The 18,382-nt window shown below is 40.2% G+C and overlaps 1 protein-coding gene across 1 annotated transcript in view; it reads right to left on the reverse strand.

The window, feature by feature from the left end:
- PLXNB2 (plexin B2) overlaps positions 1–18,382 on the reverse strand; it is a 337,927-nt gene that overhangs the window by 47,224 nt on the left and 272,321 nt on the right. Inside the window, exons 11-16 of the mRNA XM_054022660.1 lie at positions 18,279–18,381; positions 17,736–17,837; positions 11,794–11,883; positions 10,526–10,607; positions 5,585–5,757; positions 1,902–2,050 (exon numbers count right to left, since the gene is read on the reverse strand). Of these exons, the coding sequence (XP_053878635.1) occupies positions 1,902–2,050; positions 5,585–5,757; positions 10,526–10,607; positions 11,794–11,883; positions 17,736–17,837; positions 18,279–18,381 (699 nt within the window). The remainder of the gene's footprint in view (positions 1–1,901; positions 2,051–5,584; positions 5,758–10,525; positions 10,608–11,793; positions 11,884–17,735; positions 17,838–18,278; position 18,382) is intronic.

An 18,382-nucleotide genomic window follows, 5' to 3' on the forward strand; every position in this document is an offset into this window, starting at 1 on the left:
TTACCTTCAGAAGAATTTGCAAAATGTGTCAACTGCCAGAAGTTGACAGGGAGAAGTGGTCATTATAATATAAAATATGCAGTGGTGCTGTAGCAGTGGCAGGATAACAGGGATTTTTTTTTAAATGGATTTGTATTGGTGTATAATAGTGCCTTTAATCTGAGAATCAGTAAGCCATTTCCAGAGGTAGGTAAGTAGGAGTATCCCTCTATATTACACATGCGGAAACTGAGACAGAGAGACAAAGAAAGTGTGTTGTCCAAGGTCACACATTAAGTCAATAGCGGAGCTAGAAAGAGAACCCAGGTCTCCCGATTCTCTCTTCTTCTCTACTAAATAGACAATATTGACTCCTAAAATATCAAACATTTTACTAAAGAAAAGGTGAAGTAAAACACTAAAAAATGTGCTAAGCAAATGGAAAGTGGCACAAAAAGAAAGTTACAGGCATGTGTTCTAAATTGCTTTTGGAATACCTTATTTTCCTCAACCCTTAGACACACCTAGATTTATAAATAAATTACAGTATGCAAGTTGTATACATTCATTCCTTTTACCACACTGGTAGAGCTAAACAAAGTAGAAACATTGCTGAGAGACAAGGATACAATCCCCTAAAATCTGGCTTCTCTCCATGTGTTTAAATCAAAGTTTTAGAAAAGGCACAAAACCAACGACATTGGGGGAATTCTTGTATGGCTATACTGTGCTTGTGATGCTTCTGCAAATGCTTTGGGATGGGAAAGAAAGAGGTGCATCTGAGGATGATGTTGCATGTATGGATAAGTGTAAAAACAGCCACTGAGAAACTGGTGTATACAGATATTTCTGTTCTGACCAAAAATTATTCTCAAGATTCTTGGGACATAGGGCATGTCTACATTGCCTGACATTCAGACTATGGGTGTGTGAATAGCAGTGCCCACCCCAACAGTTGGAACTGTGGGGCAGTGTAGAAAAGCCCTGGAACTTCTGAATCCATCAACTGAGTTCTCAAAAACTAGCCACTACCTAAACATCTCAAAAGTTCCTTTTAAACAGATTAAAAAATGAAGAGTTACTGTAATACAGTTAAAATAATCCAAAAGAGTCAAAGTTCAACTGCATAGTTTTAAATATAAAAAGTCATCAGTCATCTCTGTTCAATTGTATTGCTTGCTTCCACTAATATCACCTCCTATTCCTTACATAGAACTTTTCATCAGCTCATCTCAAAACTGACTTAATCTTGAAATTATTTGTTTGATAAGACCTGGGCTAAATGGCTATGATGCCTTTAATTTAAACAACAAACAAACAGTTTTGAGACATATGTAGTAAATATTTAGGACAGCTTTTTAAACAAAATAATCTATTACAAGCTTGAGAAAGCACTCTTAAGTGGGACAAATCTGTTTCTGTATATAAGTGGTTATATAACAGGGGTGGCCAAAATTACTGACCCTCTGAGCCGCATACAACAATCTTCAGAAGTTCGAGAGCCAGGGCACACCTACCAGGAGCTGGGGCTCGGGGCTTCAGTCCCACTCCAGCTGGAGGCCCAAGCCCTGGCAGGTGCACCCTGGAGGACTGAAACCCCGAGACTCCCCTCTCCGCTGGACAGAAGACCTTACTCCACCCCACTGCAAGGCAGAGGTCCTGAGCTCCCCCCCGTCCAGTCTGGTAGGCAGAGGTTGGGGAAGAGTGGGGGGCTTGCAAGCCACACTTTAATGGTAAAAGATGCGGCTCTTGAGCCATAGTTTGGCTACCCGTTATATAACGTGGTTTTGTATAAATCCTGAAAGATGTCAGTACTAACAATTTTAGGTAACACTGTATTACTGCCTCTTGTATGAATACTTCCTGATAATTGCACAGAAATCTTTTTTCTAAAATCTCTCTCAGAAATCAGCAGCACGTACCTGGTGGAAACAGAGTAGAACTCCTCTCTGAAAAGGCATTCTGTGCCTGCCACGGTTATACTTTTGACATCTTCAGCTTTTATACCCAAATTAGATCCCATTATGGTCAAAAGGATTCCACCACTTAGTGGCCCAGTCTTTGGTTCAATCTGTGAGGGGGGAAAAAGAAAGCAAATTTGAAAATTACAATGATGGTGCTGCTCTTATATATGCTCTTACATACATTTAAATCCACCTCATCTTACAGTCTACACCTTTGTGTTAAAAATACAGGGGTTGTTTGTTTACATAGGCCTCATAAAAAAGAGGCTAAGAAACCTCTTAAATCACATGCTTAGTTAGAAGTACAGAATCAATTGTAATCTGTTGTAGATTTCAAATCTCCAATAGCAGTAACGTTCTATGAGAGAGACAAGGTGGGTGAGGTAATATCTTTTATTGGACCAACTTCTGTTGGTAAAAGCGACAAGCTTTGGCACTTACATGGAACCTCACCCAACTTGTTTCTCTAATAATCTGGGACCAACACAGCTATATCACTGCAAACATGGAGTTCTATAACAGTTTATTACAACAAAGCCCCCGACAGACTGTACCTATTATTTACAAAATTCCTGGCTCGTGTTTTATCCTTTTTATAATTTTGTTGTGCTTATTTTTCAAAATATCACATTCTTTAAATGATGTATTGAGACTTATTAGGCACCACTTGGGGGAGTATTTCTAGCTAATTCAAGAGCATTTGCATTTATCCTTCCTATTGTTTGCATGTGCACATGTATCTGTTTTGTTTTGTAATCATTTCTGCTTGGAGGATCGTATCAGATGCACAATAGACTCTGGGACACAAAGAATGGTGCACAGAGGCCTATCACAGATGCTTCTGCTAATCTGCTATCCCTCCCTACTGTATCAGATGAGAGGAGGCAACATTATTGATCATATTTGTGATTGAAAATACGGACCAAAAGGGTAGAGGTGGATTTCCACAGCTCAGAAAAGCATCTGAATTTGAAACTTAACTGAACCTTCCAACATTTTGATAGTTCACCTATCTACCAGTTTCTGTGTAGTAGTTCCAGAAAGCCCTTTCAGCTTTTTAACCTTAGAGTCCTGGAGCCTATTGTACTGCATTTCAGACAGATGCCCTGGAGGGGGAAGGCATTTAATACTTTGTTGAAGTACCATCACTGAGAACAACTAGGACTATCAACTTTGAATGACAACTACTAGCCCATCCTCATGCAACAATGGTCTTTCTACATGGGGAGATGCATGCCTGGTGGAGATGGACCTTCACCATTGGAACCCACAGTGCAGAGACTTAGGCCCTACATAAGTGCAGAGTTCTGCTCTGTGCAGGGAGGCGACATATAGGAACTTACTACATATTGGAACTTGCAGGAAGTGGAGGGCAGGAGGGACTCAGTCTGGCCTGAAACACTGTTTCATAGAAGGGGTGAGCACAGTCTAAGGGAGGGTGTCTCTCCCGGCTTTTTGTTCATTTCAAAGATCTGCAACTCTTGAGTGCTTCAACAGTAAAGTCAATGTGGATAAGAAATTCCTTTGCTAAGCCTGTGTTCCTTGCTTTCATGACAGGTTTTCCCTGAAGGAGTTAACTGAGAAACCGAAGCACCCAAGCCTAGGTGCAGCTCTCTGGGAGCATGTGTAAGCAACTCTGGGGTGGGAGAGTTCTTGGGAGGTCTCAGATGCTGATTTCAGGGTCTAGAATGGGTGAACGGAGGAGTTCCAGATCCCAAAAAAGGCATCAGAGAAGAGGTCTGTGCCCAGAATCGTGCTCTGGGCTCCCAGAACTAGAAAGAGTGACTAGACCCAGATGGCTTGGAAGCATGTGACCCAGTGATCGGATCTGCTTCAACAGACTGATGACAATTATAGTTCAGGCTACAGGAGCAGTTTGAAACACACATTGTGACAGAGATGACAATATCCTGGACAAACCTTCTGGAATTAAGATAAACATACTGAATTAAGTTTAATACCTTTGCGGTTCATTGTATTAAAAATGTAATTGTGTATATGTTATTGTGGAATTGTATGTAATTTCTCTAGGATACTGATTAATGCAATTGCTGGGAGATCATGTGAACTTCAAAAAGACTTTGTTGAACAATACAGCAGACACAATTGATCTTTTGGGACAATATGTGTGAAGTAGAATTCCTAGGAAGTACTGGGAGGAGGGGATTGCAAACCCCACCTGTGGATTCAGTCTTTGAAGCTTCACCTTGGCGATTGGGGTGGGGCGGGACTTTTGTCTGCTGATCACCTGTCATGGACAAACAATTCAAAGATACCCCTCACCCCCGGATTCTCCACAGAAAAAAGAAAGGAATTTTGAATAAATAGCCTGAATTTAAGCTGTCTCAGGGCCTTCCTCCTGATCCAGCAAATAAACAGGACCTCTGATCCATGGAAGGGCTTAATCCTTAAAGGAAGGGTGAGAAAGACTTGGCATACTGAGGTGCTACAAGATTGGGTCCTTGTTCTGAGCTGAGGTTATGACCTTGTGACCACAAAAGAGATTCCTCTCAGAGGTTTGAGGGATTCACTTGACAGAGCCCATGCTGGAGACAGTTTTAGGGGCCATGGGAATCTCTTAGCATGAGTGTAGATTCTTTTACTATTTTTAATATGTTTTCTCTGTAATACTTTTACCCTAATAATAAAGAGACATACTCAGAAAGTGCTATGTACTAATTTATAACTGGAGGGAATCACACTGTGTACTGTCTCTGAGGAGAGAAGCAAGCAGGCCTGTTGAGGCAGTCTGTCTTTTTCTGGGAATAACACAGTGAAGGTGGGGAACTGTTCAGCATGGAAATACCCTGGTCAGGAGGGAGAGACACCTGGGTCTCCACCAGGGCCGGCTCCAGCATTTCTGCTGCCCCAAGCAAAAAAGCCGCAATCGTCAGCGGCAGGTCCTTTGCTCCCAGAGGGAGTAAGAGACTTGCTGCCCCCAAATTGCCGCTCATGCTGCCCCTCTCCCTTGGCCGTCCCAAGCACCTGCTTGTTAAGCTGGTGCCTGGAGCTGGCCCTGGTCTCAACCCAAGAAAGTCAACAGCTAGGGAGCCAGGAGCCTCTCTGCAAGCACCGCCCCTGCAGTGCCCATTGGCTGGGAACGGGAAGCTGTGGCCAATGGGCACTGCAGGGGCAGTGCTTGCAGAGAGGGGCAGTGCATGGAGCCATGTGAAAGTGAGTGAGGGTGAGGGAGAGCGAGTGACGGAGGGAGGGAGATACGGCGTGAATGGGGCGGGCTTTAGGGAAGGGGCGGGGTACATCCTGGGTTGTCCTTAAATTCAAAAAGTGGTCTTGGGTGTAAAAATGCTCGAGACCACTGATCTAGGGTGTGCTCTACAGCATGCTTGGTTAGCACAGAGCTCAGATAAGAATAAATCCATACTGGTCAAGTAACCTGTGCTAACTCCCTGGTACCAACCACCATGTTTAAGTAAGTACTGCTAGCATGGTTTCAACCACATTGTGATAGATCTCTCTTGTTGGCAAGCTTTGCAGACACACCATGCCAATACCATCTCCTGGCAGCTAATTTAGAAGCTTACTTAAATGCCTTGAGAAAGCCTTCTTTCAGTGTGCAATGTTTTCAGAGACATCTTCATGAAAAGATAATACATTGGTAGGCAGAAAAACAATCATCTTACCCGAGTAATGACTGGATGAGGGCATGTGTTCGTATGAGAAGTTTTACACAGGTTCTCATAAATGCATTTGCTTGGCTTGTCTTCTTCTTCACACCAGACGCATTTGTAGACCGGATCAGCCGCAAGACACAAGCTGCAGTCACTTCGGCCATAAGAGCAGTTGTATAAAGTCACTAAAATGACAATTACAAAAAGACGTACAAGTTCAGTGTCAAGTCAATTATTGTTTCAAGGACATATTCTCTTTTAACAAGATGATGGGGAAGAAAAACCGTAATGCTGGGGCCAGAGTCTTCCCATTCAATAGGTCAATCCTGCCCAGAGCACAGTGTATTTAGCTACATAAAAGGTATTTATTGAGAACCAAGAAGCTCTATTTACATATTTACTTTCTGCCAATTTAGCACAATAAAAGTTTCCATGCACAGGCTTTGAACAACCTACCAATTATTTAAAATTAGAAATCCAAATACAGCTAAATCTGTTCACCCATTGTACAAGGGAGTAGCTCTTCAAATACTACAGCCCTCGTACATCAACCATTAATTTTAGACAGGAGAAGAAAGGAGGGTATTCCAGAGTCCAAAGTCCCAAGAAGAAGGCCCCCTCTATTGTACTGAGGGTGATCTAGCATCAGCACCCCTGCTGATCACAGGCATATCAGTGTATCACTGAGAGAGAGAGAGAGAGAGAGAGAGAGAGAGAGTCTCTCAAGTAGGGTGCTCCCAGGTCATTTAGGACTTTCTAGGCCAAAACCAACACTTTAAAAATCTCCCTGGAAGTATTCAGGAAATCTAGTGGTTTCTGTATACCAAGGCAGTACTCCTTAATTTATTCCTGGCCTTTTATTATTCACTTTCAGTAAGTGAACTGTCTCATGGTTTTCAATTCTTTTTCTCCTGAGTTGCCACCCCTTAAGTATGCACTGTCCCTTCCGCAAAAAATGCAGTTAAATCACAGTGGGTAACCTAGCAACTAACAGAGCCAATCATCCCATAGAGACTGTAGCACAACTGTCATGCTGGCTAGCTACTGAACAGTGCTCCTTTTATTGAGCCATGCACCAACATTCCCAGAGAACCACAGCTTACCTTGGACCTTAGGGTTGTCTATGTGGTACAGCAAAACACATTAGAGGGGTGTGATCTGTAAACTGCTCTAACTGCTCTGTGTAGACCTGCTGGCATGAACTAAAATGTGCCTAGTTTATGTTAAAGTGCACAGTGTGCTCGACAAATCATACCCCTTCAATGGGCTTTGCCAAGACCATGGAGATAGGCCCTTAGTCTGTTATGATACATTATCACCATGCAAAATCACGCTTAGTAGGTAAAACTCAAGCCTAGCTATGCAGCCAAGCATTACAGCACCATGAGAAAAGCCCAGATTTGGAAAAGAACTTTTGGACATGCACTTGATAGCTACTATAGTGGAAACTGGACCGGCTGAAGAGGTGCCACACCATCTCAGGACAGAAGGGGTATATAAATAGTACAAGCAGCCCTGTAGCTGTCTTTCTTCTTGCTAGTCAGTTTACCAAGTGATATTAATGAAAGCACTGGAGGAAGGTTCTTCCTTAGAGTGAAATGCAGCAAGTAAACATTGCTGAGTGGAGGCTGAGGAAGGGGGTTTGGGAGGGAGAGGAGAACGGCTGCTTTTGGAATGCGTAGGTTAAGTCCATCATCAAAACGTCTGACTGAAAAGGGCATGCACCGGCCTTTCTTTAGCTAGAGGATTAGAACGCTGTGTAGAGCACCAGATAAATCACTCTCCAACTTCTACCATTTCAGTGCACTTTTATATACTGGAGAAGAATAATAGAAGATACTTAATTTAATAGTAAGCAATTAGGCATTGAAGTAACAGCAATAGGTTTTTAATGCTAATTCCAAGAGGCAACCATGTCAGATTACTTTTCTAACTGAATAGTAATATAAACACATTTTCTCCATCTCTGTCCTCAGCAGTTTTGTGATTTCTTTGTTAGGCATGCACAGTATAGTGGTGCCCAGTAGAGCCAGTCTCTCTGCAACACACACATGTTATTGAATGACTTCAGTCTGGTTCTTCCTTGGAGAGCGTGTTTTTAAAAACAGCACCTTCTAAACAGCAGATGTGCTTGCTGTGTGTATTCAGAGCCCCAGCTGGTGACTTTAATGACACAGTTTTTATTTTCATTACTGTGCAGTGTTAATACAGTTGAGAGTGAAAGACCTGGATTTTACTCCTTCTTATGCATGATCAATGATAGTTTCTAAAATTCAACAAGTTGTACCAGTGTGAACCCATTCAAGGTAATTGGGTTGCATTGGTGGCTGCAGGGTGCCTATGGTGGGCTGCAGGACCCTTGTTACTACTAATGATGAAACAGTAGGAAAAGATCGAACTTGACTGAGATTCCATGTTGAGTTTGCAGTATTAAGAGTTATGGGAGGGGTGAGGAGAGTCTCTTTTCACTTGTACATGAAGCTAATTTGATCTGAAAACCACTTAGACATGGAGCCTCTCAGTCACTGAGTCATTTTAAACAGAGTATTTATTTACTCATTCATTCTGCAATTAAAAAAAAAAAGAAGCAAATTTAGTGCTGGGTAAAAGGTGCCAGACTGACAACCCTACTTTATCAAGAGAGTTAACATTTCCCTTTATCCTTGGAACAGACAGCACAGACTGCAGCAGGGAAAGCTTTTCCCACATCTACAAACATGAACATAATTTAAAAGATGTAACAGATTGCTTTCCTAATCCAGCCCTCAAACTGGTAATGGACTGTTCTTGCACAGGAACTTTAACAAGCACGGTTGTTAAATCCTCCCTTTGCTGCCACACATCCTACAATCTCTACCCACATCACCACATGACAACATGACAAAGCAAAGAAACATTTACTGAATTACTTTGTCATCAGTAAATATCACTGGCTCGAACAGAAGTCTCACTCCCTTTCTCTGCAAACAAAGTCAGCACAGCAACATCTTGAAGTCGTCTCTCACACCCAGAGGCGTGAAAGGGACAGGGAAAGATAGAGTCTTAAAGTGTTAAACAATCCTTCACTCTCTGACCAACTCGTTAAATATAAAAATGACGATGAGTCCTTGTGACACCTTAGAGACTAACACATTTATTTGGACATAAGCTTTCATGGGCTATAACCCACTTCATCAGATGCCTGGAGTGGAAAATACAGTAAGCAGGTATAAATATACAGCACATGAAAAGATGGGTATATTTATACCTGCTTACTGTATTTTCCACTCCAGGCATCTGATGAAGTGGGTTATAGCCCACAAAAGCTTATGCCCAATAAACGTGTTAGTCTCTAAGATGCCACAAGGACTCCTCGTTGTTTTTACTGATACAGACTAACATGGCTACCCCTCTGAAACCTCTCACTAAATACAGGAGCAGCAAGCCACTCAGATTCAGACTTATCCATTGCCTTTAGATCCGAGCCGTGAAGTAATTGATAACAAGGACAAAAGATAAAAGGGATAGATATATTGGATTTCATACTGTTCAAATCCCCCCAGTGGTCTGAGATTTAAAATGCTATCATAACTTAGTATTCACTTGTGTTGTACAAAGAAGAGGTTTCTTTACTGGAGAGTTCAAAAGTGTTGGAATTGAAATAATTGAGTACCTTCTGAGCAAAGTCCATTCCTCCAAAGTCAGTTCCTTTCAAGGTGAAGTGTGAGGTTTAAAGACCATTATGCTATGGACTTTACATGGTATGGAAATTTTAAAGCAAGGGAGAATTTGGATAAAAACATTCATACAAAAGAGGGGAAAAAAGGCATTTTGCCAGTATTTTCCAGCCTTTTCTTTGTGATCATTGTAGATTTGTATTTGAATAAGCGCTTTCCTTTAATAACAACACTGCTTCCTTTTTTCTTTCTTTTGCACCAGATCCTGTAAGATTCTGGATTTATAACATCACAATTCTTTGGAATGGAAATGTTGATGCTGCACTGTTACAATGTGGTTTCCCCATAAGAGGAGAAGAAATGGCATGAGTTAACAAGTGCTCTCAGCCATGCAGAAGCAACATAGGGAAATTCCTCAAACTCCACTGCTTCTGTGTTGCCTATACAAAATTAAACGGTTTAAATATTATTATATACCAGGAATAATGTATAAAGATTTTTATCTGAGTGGGGACATTACTTATGAGTGACATTAGTCTCATTCATATGGACTCATAGTAATATGCACGATATCTGATAAAAAGTGTTTGCAGGATCTTAATCCTGAGAACTGTTACATGGGGGGCGGGGTATTATGGCACCCACATGGAGCCCATTGTTTTCACTGGGGCTCTGCCAGCACATAGTAGCTTACAAGACTAGGACCACAGATTTAATTGTCATTTTTTGTGCCATTATAAATTGGAATAAATAAATGAATACATATAACTAAATGAAAAAGCAATTTATGGCAGGGATCATGACTTTGCATACTTTTTGTTGCCACAGAATACTTCTCTGGCTTTTCATTGTCAACCAAACTGAAGACTGCAGAATCTATCAATCATTGATGCCGATGTATGAGCCAGAACACAGTTTTAGACTTCAGATCCCTGGTGAGGTTTGTAGAGATGACAGTAAGAAAAGCCACCCTTTTACCCATGAAGGGAGTAAGTTTGCTATCATATTACTGAGATATAACAAGGGACCCTCACAATGCCATTTTTAAGAGTTGCTTTTCAGAGCAGAATCAGATTTAAAGATATTTTCTATATAAAACTTTAAATATATAAAGTTTTAAAGATGTTCTCAACATTGACATTTAATTCATGCAGTTGTATTAACACTTTTGCCCTGTCAGATTTAATTACATGCTTTACCAAAACCAGTAAAACTTGAGAAGGTAACATTCTTTATTATGGGAATAAATCTCAATTTACTATAATTTCACACCCCGAGTCCCATAATTCATACTTACCCATGAGTTTACTGTCAATCTTGACCTTATCTGTTTTAATGAACAGATTAAGTGGTAGAGTTTCATTTGCGCCATAGGAAAACTGGAAAAGATGACACAGGAAGACATTTGCATCTGCTTATTTTAATTCTGGAAGGTTAATTTTTGTGCCCCATAATTCTTAATAACCTGATCTATGAGGATTCAGAAAGCATCTAAAACATTTCAAATCTATGCTCTGTTTCTGTTCTTCACCAAATGTATTCAGGGAAACTTTTGGTAATGAATTTAATCCATAGCAATCAGAACCTAGAAGGGTCAATGGAGAACAGTACTGAATTTACATTGGATTATCAATTTTCATAATCTGATTTATATTTAGTGGTAAGTATCCAAGTAGCTAGCATATTGTATTTAGAGAGTTTCAGTAACTGCTTGAAATTGCCAGCTCTAGACTTACTAAACTCTTCCTTCCCAAACCAGCAGGATGTATTATTCCTGACAATATAGCATAATCGCTCAATTTGCTAAGGAAAGGTCTGATGTTTCTTCAGCAGTGTAGCACCCTCCCTCTCCCTAACTACACATACACTCTGGCTAAACAAGGATTAGCATTCAGAGGCTCTGAAACACATATTTCTTGTATTTAAAAGAAGATGGCCATAATATGAGGCCTCAAAAAGTGGGGGAGACAAAGAAGAAAACACTTATATAAATCAATGCAACAGTTGCATAGACATTAATCAACTCTCAACAACAAAAATCTTGTGAGGTGAGATAGTAGGCCTTCAAGCTTATTTACTCAGGCTTTATCCTGAGCAGGATAAAATCTATAAACCTAATTTGTAACTGGTAAACAGAATAATAGATCTTTGTATAAATTTTCTCTTTTCTGAAAAGGCACCCAACAACTGATTCCAGTGAATGGTCAATGAGTCAGTGGCAGGGAAGAACTCAGGAGTCCTGTCTCTTAGTCCAATATTCAATCAGTCTGAATCAAAAAGATATGGCCCAGAGTTTCCACAGGCATAGTTTGATGAATGTATGAGCTGCATAACTGCTGAAATCAAGGCTATCAGGAAGAAAAAAAAAGACTAGGGAATTAAGGAACTACGATTCCAAAAGCTGTAGGCTTTTGCCTTTGGGAGGAGGAGAAGAATCTCCATTACAGCTCTGTAATTAGGGTTTATCTCCTTTGAGGGCCAGCCACACGCTCACATATCCTGTATTACAACAGGACAAAAAATGTTGTATATTTTTTAAAACAAACATTTTTTTTTAACATTTACCTCTTTGCTTTGGAATGAGAAAGTTCCATCTGATTTGTCAACAGGAGCCTCAAATTCAAACTGGTCATTTCCAATCTTAAAAGATCTACCCTATATAAGAGAAATGTTCAGCTTAGAATTTTTACAGTACAGAATTTTTTGAGTTTAATAAAAAGTAAATAAGCATTATACTGTTCAGTACTGATAGGGATAAGATCAGATGTCAAAAGCTAACCAATTAAATCATCACCTGAAAACAAAAGCTAAAGACGGTGTTAACATCATCTGTTACTTGCTCCAACATCCATTTAAGGCCAAGCTTCAGAGCAGCACAAATAAAGTAGGAGATTGTCTAGCACTCATTTTTAGCAGGTAAGAACAAAGTTAAAAGTTATCTAGCATATGCCTTCCCACATTAGCTGTGTTGTGAACAAAGCTGTGTGAATCCCATTCTCTAGGCTCATGGGAGTTTTATGAACCAAAGCAGGCAGGTTCCGTCTGCACGGTGATCATGGGACTACATGAACCTGACCTGAGAGTTCCAAGTGAAGCTGGAGCCAACCTTTCCTAGCTTTGTGTGAAACCAGAAAGTTTCACTACCCCCTTTGCTTCAGCAGGGAGTGGCCCGCCCTTACTTTTGATGCCTTTGGAGAACTTTGAGACCTTATTCAATGGCCTGCTCCTCCTTTAACTCAGGATCTTCATGATGCACTGGGAGGAGGCTCTGCTCCCAGAGGTACATGGCAAGATGGATGCTTCCCTATGTTTTAATAAGATTTTGTGTTACTCAACTCTCCAGTCCTGTTGCAAGGGTAGGTAAACCACCTTCTCTAGCTGCTGCCATCTATATAATTTGAGGCCTGAGAGATGCCCAAATTTGTTTTATATGTAGTTGTGGCTCAAAAGCAGGAGTGATAGCTCTCCCTGGGGGCCACAAGGCTTATGTAATTAATAGCAGTAGCAAGAGGCAGCAATGGTTTTCTCTTCCTGTTGTCCTTTATCCATGCAAAAATGGGGAGAGGATAGTCTTTCATCCACCAAAAGATTCATGGAAGAGCTGGGCATGAGGACAGACACAGGAGGCAAGGCCCTCCACTGCAAGTCCCAAGAGTATTATAATATTATTAAGGGAGAAGGACCTTTTCCTCCAGATAACAAGATCTTACGGGATACCAAGGGAGGAAAATGGGCTACCAAGCTCCAAAAAGGCTTCTCCTGAAGCTTTAAATAAATAAATAAAGGCAGTGGGCAGGAGAATGTCCCAGGACTTCACTGCTGAATATGTCAAAATGTCTTCATTATAGCTAACTAGATTTATTTACAGAAACTAAAAACAAGGTGCCCTGACCAATGCATTTAAACACCAAAGCCATGAAGACAAGGCCTCTAGGGTGGTCTAAATTTTTCTGTTAAAACTGGGTTTTTTAATGGAAAATTGGATTTTTGACAAAATGAATTTTCATTAAAAGTGTCTGCTTTTCACTGACTGTATTTTTTTAACAAAAAACAAAAACAAATTGCACCAGAATCTTCTGAAGAATATTCCAACTCAAAAATATTTCCTCAAATATTTCACTACAGGAAATTTTGAGGAAAGCAAAAATTTCCTGACTAGCTCTAAAAACCACCCTTTCATCTCAGACACCATTCAACACTCCCCCAGTCCCAACACACACAAAGGATTGCCTCACTCCAAGTTGTACGAGGTTTTTATAATCATCCAATTTCTAAATTTTGTCAGAGGTCTTCTTTCTGAAGGAATATTGCCTGACTTTTTCCTTACTCATCTCCACTTTATACTAGAATAATTTTTTCAATAATCTTCAAATAACGTTGCTGAAGCTGTATTTCAGCCTCTCACATTCCAGATAGAACAACCCAGGAAAGGGTGCGTATTTACATATGTGCAAAGACTGCTATCTTGGTTGACACAAAGGACTTGAACTAGGCACCTCCAGAACTAAAATGCATCTCTCCAGTTTGAGGTAGTCCTCAGGCAGCTTGGTTGTTTATCAGAGACTCGAATCCTCTGTGAATTGGGCACATAGGACAACATACACTGACCAGTGCTTTACATATACTTGTTTATAGCAGAGGATGGCACATAAAGATAGGAGAATCTTGTATCCAAGATTCCGATGTGGAAAAACAAATTGAACCGTATGTGAGGGCTATTTAGCACACCTTGAAGGCTGGGACTTCAGTTCTTCACATTGAGTCCTCAAAAGCCAGGCAGGTTTTCACAGATTAAATTTTCTCTTAGAATTTAAAAGTAAAACAACTGACCAGCATTCAACTCCCAATTCAGTGCCTCTGTCAGCTGCTTGTTCTGGTAGCAGTTTTCCCCTGAAGTACTGTAATAGCTTGGATTTACTTTAACATCCTACTGAATTTTTTCAAAGGGAGAGACAGAAAAACAGCAGTTTCCCCTATTTAAAGCAACCTAAAGATCCATTGTTTGCTCTTGAACAAACTCCTCCACCAGGAGCTCCATTTAGTGAGAAGCATTTGTCCCCAGGTCAAGAACTTTTCTGGTATAGATAAGAATCCAAACTAGAAATCTTATGGGGTGTGATTCATCCATTCCCAGCCTATTACAACAATCATGAATAGCATTTTCAAAACTATCCTCTCTCCTCACTCACTGGGAGATAAACAGGCATCAGCCATAAGAACTAAAGAGATCCCAAATCTTCATCCCTCTTCTGAATGCACCTCTCTTCCATTCTTGTTTTAATGGAGATATTAAAACTCACTATGATGAGTACCTCACTATGATGAATACCACAAAAAAGGGAAAACTTCCTTCACCCTTGGGGGACCTGTCATTTGTCACTGCAGAGAGACCTCAAATAGGCAAGCCAGGAGAAATATAATGGATATCCATTGGGGTACTAACCAACAAGAAAAAGGTTTAAAAAGTTCTGGTAGCTGCCAGATCCCCCACACTGAAATTTTCATCATTCCAGGCACCCCCTATGGCAGAGGTATCAAACTCATTCTGCACAAGTGGCCAAATTATCATCTGTGGGCCATGTCTACAAAACTAGGATCACACACTACCCATGATCCATCCTGACATCAATGGGAGGTTTACGCCAAGATCACAGTAGAATATGGTCCCTATTTAGTAACTGAACTTTTAGTGAATAAAGTTTCTCCTTCATCCAGCTTCATTCCTACTTCACTCGGTAGGAATAAATAATGCCAGCCACCTTTAGGATCACTGCTATTTTTGGCCCTTGCTTAACCTTTGGGCTTAACTTTTATAGTACTAGCACTTTCAAATTACTAGCCAAATGGATGCTTGGGGCACATATTTATATTCCAAGACCATTTACATATAGAGTTATAAATCAGTACACACAAATATAATCAGTGCACAATTTAAAAGTCTAGATTCTTCTGTTATATAAAGAGGTAAATAACATTTCCCTATTCACTTTCTCCACACTATTCATGTTTTTATAGACCTCAATTATGTCCCCCCATCCCTTAGTTGCCTCTTTTCTACGCTGAACAGTCCCAGTCTTGTTAATCTCTCCTCACGTGGAAGCTGTTCCATACCCCTCATCATTTTTGTTGCCCTTCTCTGCACTTTTTCTAATACCAATATTAGAAATGAGATGGGTGAACAGAACTGCACACAATATTCAAAGTATGGCCGAACTATGGATTTATATAGTGTCATTATGAGGCTTTCCCCTGGCCCTAGTTTAAAAAATCCTCTATAAATGTTTTAATTTTAAAGCAGTCTGGTTGCATTTTGGCTTAGGTGGAGCCCATCTATATACACTCCTCCTCTCCCAAAAGGTCCACCAGCTCCTAATAAACTTAAACCTGTCCCCCTAAACCATCCTCTCATCCACGCATTGAGACCCTGCAGTTCTACCTCTCTTACTGGCCCTGTGTGTGGAACTGGGATCATTTCAGAGAATTCTACCATGGAGATCCTGGACTTCAATCTCTTACTTAGTAGCATATATTTGGTCTCCAGGACATCTCTCCTACCTTTCCCTATGGCATTGGTACCTACAGGTACCACAACCACCAGCTCCTCCTCCCCAGGCATTGCACATAAATCTGTCTAGATGTCTCATGAGATCTGCAACCTTAGTACTCACCAGGCAATTTACCATGTAGTTCTCCTAGTCATCATAAATCCAACTATCTATATTATTAATACTCAAATCCCCCATTACTATAATCTGGCTTTTCCTAGTAACTGGGGTTCCCTCCCCAGGATGGGTATCCTCAGTGAAAGAGTCACGGTCTCCTCTTGCATAACAATTGTTAAGCTTGCTCATTAATAATGTAATACAGATATTCTTGAGGCAAAATAAATTTGTTCGGTTTTTTTTTTCCTTCTTAATAGGGCTGTCAAACAATTAAAAAAAACACGATTTATCACGAGATCAAAAAATAGACATAATTAATTGCAGTTTTCATCACCCTGAATCAATAATAGAATACCATTTATTTAAATATTTGTGGTGTTGGGGGAAGTGTGTGTGGGGAGGGAAGTGGGAGAGAGTGTGTGTGTGTTGGGGGCACACTGTCTCTTTAAGTAGAGCACTTGGGAGCCTGAACGCTTTTTCAGCCAGCAGCAGCTGCTGTCAGCAGCACTCACGCCTGAGCCAGCAGCAGACAGGCTCCCCCTGTTCCCTGACCCCATCTCAGCAGTGACCTCTTACATGGGCAGGGGGACACCCCGACATCAGCCCTCCCATCCGCATTCTGCGCAGGAGGCAGGCTCCCAGTCCGGAACAACTTGGCCAGGAGTGGATCCATTTGGGGAGGAGAGGCAGGGGGAACAGACGGGAGCTGCTGTGGAGCAGGGCAGCGGGAGGAGAGGCACCCCTTCCCCAGAGGCACACCGTGTAGCCTCCCTGAGCATGGCGCCCTGGTGCATGATTAACGCTCATTAAAAATATATGTTAATTTGTTTTGAGTTAATTGTATGCATTAATTGCAATTGACAGACCTAATTATTATTTTTTATTACAAATATTTGCACTGTAAAAAAGATTAAGAAAGAGCATAAAGGAGCGTACAAAAGTTTGGCATACCTGGCACATAGCCAGCGTTACAAGATATTTACAACAGTGCCATGCGAACGCCTGTTCTCACTTTCAGGTGATACTGTAAATAAGAAGCCGTCAGCATTCTCTCCCGTAAATGTAAACAAACTTTTTCTCTTAGCGATTGGCTGAACAAGAAGTAGGACTGAGTGGACTTGTAGGCTCTAAAGTTTTACATTGTTTTGTTTTAGGAGTGCAGTTATGTAAAATAAATGCTACATTTGTAAATTGCACTTTCACAATAAAGAGGTTGCACTACAGTACTTATCTGAGGGGAATTAAAAATACTATTTCTTCTAACTTTTTTACACTGCAAATATTTGTAATAAAAATAATATAGTGAGCACTGTATACATTGTATTCTGTGTTGTAACTGATATCAATATATTTGAAAATGTAGAAAAACATCCAAAAATATTTATAATAAATTTAAATTGGTATTCTATTAGTATTTAACAGTATTAAAACTGTGATTAATCGTGTCTAATGTTTTAATCTAGTTAATTTGTTTTGCATTAATTTCTTGAGTTAACTGCAAATAGCTGACAGCCTTACTTATTAATACAATTTAAATGCTCAAGATGAAATTCTAACTTCACTGAAGACAATATGAGCTTTGCTATTGACTTCAGTGAGGTCAGGAGCTGACCCTTGATTTCTGAAAGCAAGTACAGAGAAAAAAAAAATGCATCCTGGCAGTGCAAGGGTTTCTCGTTTATGGGCAGCCTACAATAATTAATAGTTACACACACATTTTAAATGGGAGGGGTTTGAAAGCAGTAACATTACCTAGAGGAAACACATACCATTGTCTTAGGAATTTAGGATGAACTCTGAAATTAAACTGCAAGTCAAATGACTACTTGGAATTAATTCATTTACCTGATAATTGTTTAGATTCTTTCCTTCAAAATGAACTATTGTTGGGAACTCCATTGGTATTATTGGAGGGTTGGGATTTAGAAACTGTGGGCAATCTTCCTCCTAGGGTGATAAACATTTAAAATAAAAATCTTCCATCACAACAAATCTCAACAGCCTTTGGACAATGGCATTCTTGTTCTGAAGAACTCCATGCTTAAAATAAAGTGACAGATTTGATTATACCCTTTCAAATTAGACATACTAAAAATGACTACAGCATATGCCAAAGCTGTAGATGATTATCTTTCCCAGCCCTGAAATCTTATTCCTCCCATTAAAGCAAAACAGTAAAATGAACAAAAATATCCCCTAAGAAATTATTCTATCACACCTCTACATTCCCACCCCCACTTAAAGTCACAAAAAAAAAAAATCTGAAGTTAACTTTAGAATCCTGATTTTTATTAAAACTTGAGTCCAACCAACTGATCTGGAAGCAATGCTAAAGAAAATATGTAAGTGTTCAAATAAAACCAGTTTATTCTAATTTAAAAATTTTACCATATTTTGTTTAATCACATCCTCTTCCGAAGACGAGTCTTCACAGATATGTTTCTTCCAGTCCCACTGGCAATTCCATCTACTGCTTGCACAGGAATAGCATC

The sequence above is a fragment of the Malaclemys terrapin genome, chromosome 1, assembly GCF_027887155.1.
Source record: "Malaclemys terrapin pileata isolate rMalTer1 chromosome 1, rMalTer1.hap1, whole genome shotgun sequence".
In the NCBI taxonomy this organism is placed as follows: Eukaryota; Metazoa; Chordata; order Testudines; family Emydidae; genus Malaclemys; species Malaclemys terrapin.